This window comes from Ammodytes marinus, assembly GCF_949987685.1.
Source record: "Ammodytes marinus genome assembly, chromosome: 23".
NCBI classification, from domain to species: Eukaryota; Metazoa; Chordata; class Actinopteri; order Uranoscopiformes; family Ammodytidae; genus Ammodytes; species Ammodytes marinus.
The window spans coordinates 4,166,376-4,176,813 of record NC_137227.1 but is presented as its reverse complement, the minus strand read 5'-3'; the positions used below and the strand labels follow the sequence as shown (position 1 = coordinate 4,176,813).

The 10,438-nt window shown below is 44.3% G+C and overlaps 1 protein-coding gene across 2 annotated transcripts in view; it reads left to right on the top strand.

The window, feature by feature from the left end:
* The first annotated feature begins 1,246 nt into the window (after positions 1-1,246).
* The window catches only part of dhx15 (DEAH (Asp-Glu-Ala-His) box helicase 15), a 28,849-nt gene continuing 19,657 nt past the window's right edge, over positions 1,247-10,438 (top strand). Inside the window, exons 1-5 of one of the 2 annotated variants that reach the window (XM_080051690.1) lie at positions 1,247-1,377; positions 3,469-3,790; positions 5,429-5,628; positions 6,127-6,286; positions 7,722-7,940. In XM_080051690.1, coding sequence (XP_079907816.1) covers positions 1,373-1,377; positions 3,469-3,790; positions 5,429-5,628; positions 6,127-6,286; positions 7,722-7,940 — 906 coding nt within the window. In that variant the 5' untranslated portion in view covers positions 1,247-1,372. Of the gene's footprint in view, positions 1,378-1,398; positions 1,542-3,468; positions 3,791-5,428; positions 5,629-6,126; positions 6,287-7,721; positions 7,941-10,438 lie in introns of those variants that run through there. The other variant, XM_080051689.1, reaches the window with a different exon arrangement.

Below are 10,438 nucleotides of genomic sequence, written 5' to 3'. Positions count from 1 at the left end.
TTTGCCATTATGCAGCTTGTTAGCAATGTCCAGGCTGTGTAATTACCTGTGTCAACGGCAATGGCTGTCCCCACTGACAGATTATTCATCACTTTGTAATTGTAGAGGTTGAAAGAAGGATTTTTAGCTTTTAGGAAAGGGCCTGGAAGTACAAATGTTATTATTATTATTATTATTTTTTACAGATTTTAGGCTATAGCCTCCAGACTGGATCAAGTGCTTGTGCATGTCTGCAGAACAAATTAGAATACTTAACGCTATAGTACGCGTAACTTCTGGGGACAACATGATAAATCTTTAGTAGGCCTAATTACAACAACGCTGACGTTGCAACTAAATTAGTTGAGCCTTCGGTGATCACTATGGATTGTATACCTCCTGCTGTACATCCAGGTTTTTTCTTAGCAGTAAAATCAACAAAAAACTTGGCCGTTTCTCTGGATTTTTCTGAGCTCCTGAGCCAGTGTCTGGGGGATGACAAATGCTGCCATACTGAAAACTGCGGAGATAATTACTGTGGAGCTGAATCAACTTTGTGTCAACTCGTTTGGCGATGGCTGTAGTGTAACCGACTTTCATTTATATGAAACATGGTGCCATATTGTTTCGGTTCTTGATAGGAGTCCAACATTTGGCTTGGAGTCCGCCCATCTTGTCCATCCCAATAGCATTAGCCTAATTGTATAAAATAAATAATAGCCTCTTCCATCTTATTGTTTAAAGCTTAAACAGTATCTCTGTCCTATAGTGTTTGCCCAGTTTCCTTCCTATAGGCCCTACAGAGCTGAACATCCATCCAACACATAATGATAAAAGTGGCATGATTGTTTATTCTTCTATTCTACAGAATGTGCAAGAATATTTAATATCAAGTAGGCCTGTACACCTCTATCATGTATGTTGGCTGTGTTTTATTGTGTGCTTTTTCATTTTTGGAATTGTATTGAAGCAAAACTCACAACATGACATTACAAAAGATAGCCTACAGTTAATCAAATAGGCTTTATCCTAAATTGCCATTGCAGACGTTCAAATTACATTTAGAATATTGTAGTTTTTTTTTTTCAAGTGTTCTGGTTTAGTAGTAGCCTAGTAAGAGTGCACGTGGTTTGGCTGGGAACGTCATCATCATCATCAACCCGTCAAGGACCCACCGTGAGGCAGCAGCAGACCTCCAGCATCCTCTCCCTCCCACCCCGCATCCCCAAACCACTGCATTGTATCTGCAGGGCACGAAGATATAGGCTCTCACGGGACAACATAATGTGCAAGACTCGGTAACGACGGGACCTTTTCCATTCAACGTGCTCGCTTGGACTCACTGTAAACCGCGACTTCTTCTTTCGCATCAATTTTGTCAAGGATAACAATAATGAGGTAAGAGCTTCCGGTCGCCATTTTGCCCGGCGTTTAACGGGTCGGGGGGAAATAATCTGCATGAGATAATTAGCCGCATCTAATACCGGTGGCAAAATGTCTAAGCGACACCGTTCAGATTCGGGGGAAGGTTATTCGTCGAGTCAAAAGAGACACTCTGAAGGGTACGTAGCCATAGCGTAGAGGTTGTTGCGGTGTTTTTGCTCGCCGCAGCCTGTTCTGTTGTCATTTTTTGCTAACTAGCCGCGCTAACGTGAACTCTTTGGCCTTTCAGTTTAGCGCATGGGTTAGCACATGTATACAGCCTATGGTTAGCAATATGAAAGCGTTGTCCTTGTGGTACAATAACTAGCCAGCTGCATTAGGTTGCTGGTGGACGACAAGTTAACGCAATTCTCATCCAGTAAAGCGGCTAGTTTAGCGTTAGCTTACTTAGCAAACAGACAGCTAGCAGCATGGTTCTTGTGTGCACGCTGCTACATGTTAGCCAGTGCTGTGTCTGTGTCTAAATTAGAAAGGTCATACGTACATGTCATAACATGACACAAAGTCAACGTGTCATGACGAACTCTTGGTAGTCATGATATTTTGCTGTTATAAAATAAAGAAATATAGTAGCTTTGGGGGTGCACACACAGTCAAGCTAATGTTAGCCGCTAAGCGTGTATGAGATGCCCTGTCTATCAGTGCCAGTCATCGGCGTTTGACATGGAACTTACATGTAGAAGATTTAATATGGGTCTAGGCTAGATATCCCAGATAGGCCTGTAAACGTTGGATTAAGCGCTCGTGCTTGATAGTTGTCAAATAACAACCGCAGGGTCGTTACTGGATATTACATCGCGTTGACCTTACGTCAGAGACAAACGGTTAAAGGATGGGGGGATGCTTTTGATTATTCATGATCAATTCAGTCACATTGACACATCCAGACAGACTGTTTGGTGTTGATCGGGTTCTTGCATCCCACCTCTCTAGTGGGCCGACCCAACTGATCAATTACATAGTCAAGGAAGGCGGGTTTTTCAATTGGAAGTGCTACATTACTGGTAGTTACCCTGCAGTGCCGGTTTCAGGTAAATTGTAATCTTCTGTCATAAATTAGCCCTAGCTGTCCTTTTTGGGGATTACTGCAATGTGACACTAGCTTTGCCACACACACCACCTTCTACACACCCATACAGACAGACAGTCTCACTGCAGTGCGTGGCTGCTAAGAAGCATGCTCTAGGTCTAGGGTACCTTAAAGTCAACACTATGCTCAGCTTTCCTAAGCAAATGCGGGCATGTCAATGGTTCACACATTCTGGTCTGAAGGCGTAAAATACATGTTTGTGCTGAAGGAGAACACACTTGCTTGATTTGTGGATGTTGACCATGACTTTGCAGCCGCAAATGACAACGTGCAGTAACTTTCATGTGATTTCTAAGGAAAGGATTTTGACGTGACCTGACATTCGTGCACTCACTGTCCAGTCCTTGTTATGTTTCCTGCGTTTGGTTTAAGAGCAACTGTTTCTGGGGCAAAAAGTTGAATTTTTAGAGGTGGTGCAACGGATCACAAAATTCAAGTTTGGGATTGTTTCACGGGTTTAAGGTAATGGATTTTTGTGATTGGAAAAAAGAAAGAAGAGGGCTGAGTCAAGTACATTGCTTTCTGTTACTTGTGTGACTCATAAAAGAGATGTGTCTGCAGCACCGGCCTTTTCATCGCCCACTATGCTGTATTGAAGTGGGCCTCTTTCCCCATATATGTAAACCCTTTTCTTTTCATAAAGGAGTATGGCCTCATGTCTGCATCTTTTCACTGCAACGTTGCATTAAAGCAGTAAAGCTGTGTATCTCACAACGATGGTAAAACTTTGCATTTAATCCATGGTTCACATGATTGTGGAACCGTGTGTGTGTGTGTGTGTAGGGGGGTCTGTACAGGCCATGGATCAACTAAGGACTGTGTGTCACACCAGTATTTGTTGAATTTGGTCATTTCCAGTTGCGTTTCATTCAAGGCCATTTGGAGTTCAAGTTAAGGTGGTGAGTTTGTGTGGCAGTGTTCTTCATGAGGTCTTGTCCCATCTGTTTTCTTCCCAGGCGTGACCGCGACCGGGACAGAGACAGAGAGCGTGATGAGCGGCCCAGAGACAGAGAGCGTGAGCGGGACAGGGATGTGAAGCCGTTCGTGGTTCCCACCCCACCAGCTCCAAGCGGTTTGCCGGCCTTCCTGAAGCAAAGCCCCATACAGCAGCAGACCAACCCCTTCACCAACCTGCCACACACACCACGCTACTACGAGATCCTCAAGAAGAGGCTGCAGCTGCCCGTCTGGGAGTACAGAGAGCGCTTCACCGAGATCCTCATGTGTAACCAGTCCTTTGTGCTGGTGGGGGAGACTGGCTCTGGAAAGACCACACAGGTAAAAGACAGGACACACACACACACACACACACACACACACACACACACACACACACACACACACACATTGGTTTGTAATGTGAGCAAATAGAAGCACCAGCGTTGTAGTTTGACCCTAAAAAGTATGCAGTTTTCAGGGTTGGTGAATTTGTTTACATTTGCTGAGCCACATCTGAGTATTGAATAATTATTACATCATTAATCAAAACAAAATGATTTTGAGGAACCTTGAACCAAATAGACTAGAATATGTTTGTATAGACAAAACTGTGGGCTCTGCTGCTGTAAACGACAGCCTTGAAACAGTATATTTTACGGTAGCTTTCTAACTTGAAACAGTGCTCCACGGATCCAATTTTCCTGTGAGGAAAACTTTATTATTCAGTTGTGAGAATATCCCAGAATATGTTCACTTCTCTGACACACCCAAAGTTACATAGTGCACATTTTTAATTTGAAATTCAGTGATGTAATTGGTGTAATAATACCATAAAACTAGATGCAATGAACAGATGATGCATTTTAAACAATTTTCTCTGCGTAGCCGACTCCCGCTGTGTGGTAGTTAAGTTGATGTTACTTTATGTTCTTGAAAGGGCTGGCTTGTCTGTTTTTTAAGATTTGCAAGAGAGAAGATTAGAGTAAATCACTGTCTGAGCCTGGGCTCCCTCCTGAGGGGAATACAAACTATCTTCCAAACACGTCTTCAATTAAGTGGTGTGATCTTGTCAGTGCGATCTGCCTTGATGATGCTCCAAAACATTTGTGCTCATTTGTGAACATGCTCATCATGAATTTTTGAACACAGACTCTACACTGACTCTCAAAGAAAGTTTAGCATGGGGTCACTTCTACATAAACATACATGAGGGGGCAGGATTTATGGAAGGCAAGGAGTGTCTAATGCATTAAGGATTTAAGTTTCTTATTACACACTTGCATTAAAAAAAAAATTCATCGGAGGGAAGGGGACTCCAGAATAATTTGGCATTAGGGCTGCAGCATTGTGAATTAAATACGGTCACAATTTTCAATAAAGATTTTGAGTCTTTCCAATAAGTTTGAAAACACGGAAAAACCTCTGCAATCACCTTGTCTCAATGCAAACGGAAGTACAAATCACGCTGCACACAATTGAAATAAAAATGCAGATACCGTGAATCATGCAGCCCCTACTCAGCATTCCCCCAGACACATCCCGATGATTAAGGTCAGGTCCTGCAAGTACTAATAACAGATTTTAAAACCTGTCCGAGAGATTGTTTATCTCCTCCCAAACCTGTCATCTGCATTTTTTTTGTCTTCCTGATTGGTTGACATTTAAAAAAAATAAAAAGGTAAGATTTGAATCATCTCTAAAGGGCAGTCATCTGAACGTCAAGCTTAATAGAGTGGAAGTAAGACTCTCTTCGTTCGGGCCCCCTCTGAGTAAAATTCTCCTTGAACACAGTCGGGGTAAATGTAGACAGGTATGACATAGCAAACCTTACTCACGCGTTTTCCTAGCAGCACTATGTAATCACATCATCTCATATCTTCCGCCTTTTTCATTCCAAAAAGACTTCTCGTGATTCCCATTCCCCCACGTCTCTCTTTGCTGTCAAACCCAACCTCGCCTTGTCTGCTTGTCCTTCAGATCCCCCAGTGGTGTGTGGACATGGTGCGCTCCACGACGGGGGCCGGACCGAAGAGAGCCGTGGCGTGCACCCAGCCCAGGAGGGTGGCGGCCATGAGCGTGGCCCAGAGGGTGGCCGACGAGATGGACATCATGCTGGGCCAAGAGGTGGGCTACTCCATCAGGTTCGAGGACTGCAGCTCCGCCAAGACGTTACTCAAGTAAGAGAGCTCCTTCAAGACATTCTCTTCAGCGTCTTGTTTTATGTTTTAGAAAAGCCACTCCTGATAAACCTATAGCTGTGTTGGTAGTATGGTATTAGAATAGGAGCCCACTGGTTTAAATGTGGAGCTGGCGATTCTGTCAAAATCAGTGAATGCCTCCTCACCATCCGCTACCTGTGTGTGTGTGTGTGTGTGTGTGTGTGTGTGTGTGTGTGTGTGTGTGTGTGTGTGTGTGTGTGTGTGTGTGTGTGTGTGTGTGTGTGTGTGTGTGTGTGTGTGTGTGTGTGTGTGTGTGTGTGTGTGTGTGTGTGTGTGCGCGCGCAACAAGCGTTCTCCAGAATCGCTGACTCCACCTTTTTTTTAACAGGAGCCGTGTACAAGTGATAATTGGCCAGTCATTTCAATATACTTGTGGAATGTTGTGCTCATTCAAGTTTCATGCGGATAACGGCATTGTGTATGATGATAAAGCCCAGGTGTGTTTTATTGATCCAGGTACATGACGGATGGAATGTTGCTGCGGGAGGCCATGAATGATCCCCTGCTGGAGCGCTACGGTGTCATCATTCTGGACGAGGCTCACGAGCGCACGTTAGCTACAGACATCCTCATGGGCGTGCTCAAAGAGGTGGCCCGCCAGAGGCCTGACCTCAAGGTACAAACACTGCTCAGGAATATGTATTGGACGTATATTTCTGGTAACATATGTCTTTGTTTTACAGACTTAGTTTCAGGATAAGACTTTGCAATCCTTTGGTAGCAGGTCGTTTCCTTATTAAAGGTCACCTATTGTGCATTTTTCATGTTTTTTTTTGACTATGGACAAAAAACAGAAAAACAACCCTCTCTTTTTCTCCACCTCCACCTTTCTGAAAACCTGCCTTCAAAAACCCCAGTCATGTGTCTCACTTTTATGACGTCTTAAGGGGAGACACCACGCCCCCTCATTACCAACCTAACTAAGCACTGGCTCCACCTGTGATGAATACACCCTCAGATCTCCCTGAATCTAACCGCCAGTTAAATTCAAACCGGCAGTTAGTGTCGGGGCCATTCGGAGCAGCCTGGGCTCTGGCACTCTGCGAAATATATATAAAGGTTTTTTTGGACACCAAACCATGGAAACAATTTCTAGTAGAAACCCAAAATTACAATTTGAACCCGATAAAGAGCATAACATTTGACTTTTTAAAGTTGGTGTAAGTTCCCTAAATATCCTTAATGTGACTAAACAGTGGCTAGAGCAACAGTTTATTCTGACAAATCAGCAACATGCCGGTGTGGATGGGAGCATCCAGGCAGGCAGAAGCTTTATAGGCAGAGTGTGCCAGGCGTTAATTCTCATCCAGCAGATGGATAATGACTAGTTGTTTGTCAGTGTGGAATCAAAGGTTAGATTGTTGTTCGCAGACTGTTAAATGAGGTCTAGGTTATTGGGAATGATCACCCACCCACACCCCTCTATCTCCTTCATCACCAGCCCCCCCCCCCCCTCCCCCTACTAAATTTGAAAGTTTAATTTGCCTTGATTAAGAGCAATTATGATGCCTCACAGAGCGTAAAGCGAAAATGCCGAGAGACACTGGCCCCTGAAAATGTTTGAGATTGGAAAATGGGAGACGCGTTTCCCATCAGAATCCTAATGCGCTCCGTCTAATGGCTCTGGGGAGAACATTGTGTACCCAACATCAGGAACAAGGACTGCCATTGCTGCGTGTAGGTCAGCCACTTGCCACATGGTGCCAAGTTCTAGCACTACAGCCACCACCGTCTTGGGTTTGTGCCAGCGAACCTCATCCCAACTCTGGATTCAAAGCATCCATCCTGTATGGCTCTTTGCACTCCTCATCTGCTCTGTATTTAGCCGCACCCTTCACCACTTAGCATGTGTCCTTATCCCCAATTATCATCAAGCCATATAAAATGTTAACTCGTTGTACACTCGAGTGCTCCCTCCCGTAATCACTACAGCCCGTTTAGTGCTGTCTTTTTACTTTTAATCTTTTCTTTCACCTCCTCCCTATGAATGCATAGTCCCTCACATGCTTTCTCTCTCTCTCTCTCTCTCTCTCCTGTCTCTCTCTATCCAGGTCATTGTCATGAGCGCCACACTAGACGCAGGGAAGTTCCAGGTGTACTTTGACAGCTGTCCACTGCTCACCATCCCCGGACGCACGCACCCCGTGGAGATTTTCTACACGCCGGAGCCGGAGCGGGACTACCTGGAGGCCGCCATCCGCACAGTCATTCAGATCCACATGTGTGAGAGCGACGAAGGGGACATGCTGCTCTTCCTCACTGGACAAGAGGTACCAATCCATGGGGGTTGGGGGTTGAGGTTGCCCAAGCTTAAAGGTGGAGTCAGTGATTCCGGAGAACGCTTTTTGTCAAAATCTGTGACTATCTCATCACGATCCGCTACCTCTCCGTATGCGTTTGTGCTGAGAAAAAAAAAACTCTTAATACACAGGCTAAGCTCTATAAACGGATGTGTTGCGAACTATTGTGGCCCACTTTTTGTGTACCTGTTTACAGAGCATAGGCTGTGTGATTACCCATGAATACTTAAAATGTCTTAAAATTGTCCCACATCACAATTATTTGAGGCCTAAAATGAGATTTTTCAGATTGCATTTTTTTGTCAGACTAACAATCCAAAACACAACGGAGACAGTTTACTAGTACATAAACAGAGAAAATCCTCACTCAACATTTAACCATTCAAGATATGTAGCTATATCTAATAATTTGTCAGTCAACCAATCTGTCAACCTCTCACTACCTCTCAGCACTAGATATATCTATACTATTATTATTAGTGTCTGAATGAACAAAGCAACTAACCTTTTACATCCTCAAACTTCAGAGTTGTACATAAATCATCATATCACATTACATATAGAAGTTACTTGCATACAGAGTGTCACGAGCACACACATGCACACCATGCTCAGGAAGCCATTAATCTTCAGATTGATAGACGTTAATAAATGTGTGTGGGCCTGTTTGGCAACCACCGCAGCAAGTGGGAAAAAAAGAAATAGAAAAAATAGGAGTGACCCAGATTCTGCCCTGCCAATGAATCTCTGAAATTAAGTCATTTATTATTTTTTTCCCCCTCCTGCAAATGTTGTCCACTGATGTGTAATGGAGGGCAGGGTTCATGCCCAAAATGATGAATTTGGTCACAGCAGGGTGAACACACACACACAAACACACACACACACACACACACACACACAGGAAAGCACCAACAAATTGCTTCAGTTTCCTGATCATTGGTCAGAGCCAACAGTGCATGTGCTGGTACGGTTTCTCTCAGCACTCCATGAGAATGTTTATGGTGTAAACATAACAAAAAAGTTCCTCTGGAGATTTAGGCGCAGTCAGCAGTTGACAACAAGCATTCTCAAAAATGACTTTTAAAAGATATTTTGGACTTTTTTTTTTGTTGCACACTAGCGATTTTTAATCCGCAAACGGAATCTTTTCATCAAAACTCTCACGTTGTCGTGTCTTTCCGGCTTCCCCCAATCGCATCTTGTGACGGGGTTATTTATTAGCAGTAATTATTTGTCACTCAACACCGGCTTGACCGTGGCGGAACACCTTACGTCAGTCTTGATTTGCCCGGGCGGGATCAATATGCGGCTTGTTACAAAGGGGGATGAAGTCATGGAAGGCCGTGGTGTTTGAAGTGGTCTCCACCGGGGGGCTGGTAATTGATTTTAGATTTAGTATCCTCAGCTGCTCGGATGGGCAGAAACACGGATATTCCCTCCTATAAATGCATAGAAAAGTGTAAGGATCTTTTTGCAGGCGATGCGTTAATTTAATTTTTTTCTCAGTCAAGATTTAATTTGTTGATTTATATTCCACCACCCACCCCTCCTTGCACTGTCTGTGTCAAGCTAAGGCATTACTGAGAGCACTCCCACGGTGAGTTCATTATCACCCCCTCCTAATTGGGTTAAAGAAGTTAATGTGTGGTTGGTGTGGCAGAGATGGCTGTTCAAAGGGTGCTGCAGCGCATCCCCCCCAGCGCTTCTTAACCTCTCCAGTCTCTCTGCAACTTTGATGTAGACTAATGATTGGGAGGCAGATCCATAGCAAAGCCCATAGACTCTTCTTATCTGACTGGTTCATTTCTATCAGACCAAGCAAAATGCACAGGGCTCTCTTCCTCCCTCCTTAGTTTCTCTGAGATATTTTGCTTCCACAAACAAATAGAGCTGAAGCAACGACTCCAAACAAGAAAGTCAAAAAACTTATCGCAGCTGTTGAGCAAAGATAAGTCCTAATATTTAAGCTTCCCCCTCAGCCGCTAACATCAAAACATGGGGATTGGCAGGGGGGTTGCTAGCATGTGAAGAGGAGTGCCTAAATGTAGCGCTTATTAGCTTGGCTGTACATTGTTGCTGCTGGGGTCGCAGGGAGAGCGGGTGGACAGGTTCCCAACACTGTGTGTGTGTGTGTGTGTGTGTGTGTGTGTGTGACAGACACACACGCACGCACACATACATGCACGGCCACTCTGTCTTGATGTCCCTAAGGTACAGACAGCCAGCTTGCTTCCAGCGCTTTGGCAAAGAGGTCCATTTTTTTTCTCTCCATGGCAGCTGCTGCATCCAGAGGCTTGATAGGCTATTAATACCAGAGCTAATTTTACCAATCCATTCAGATTTAGCGTTTTCCACTTGTCAGTGTGTTGATTAAGAGGCACATGGCCATCAGCAGGGTTTGACTTAATGTGATGAACAAACGGACAAACACAGCTAATATAACACACTCGGCCATCCAGAGGGAA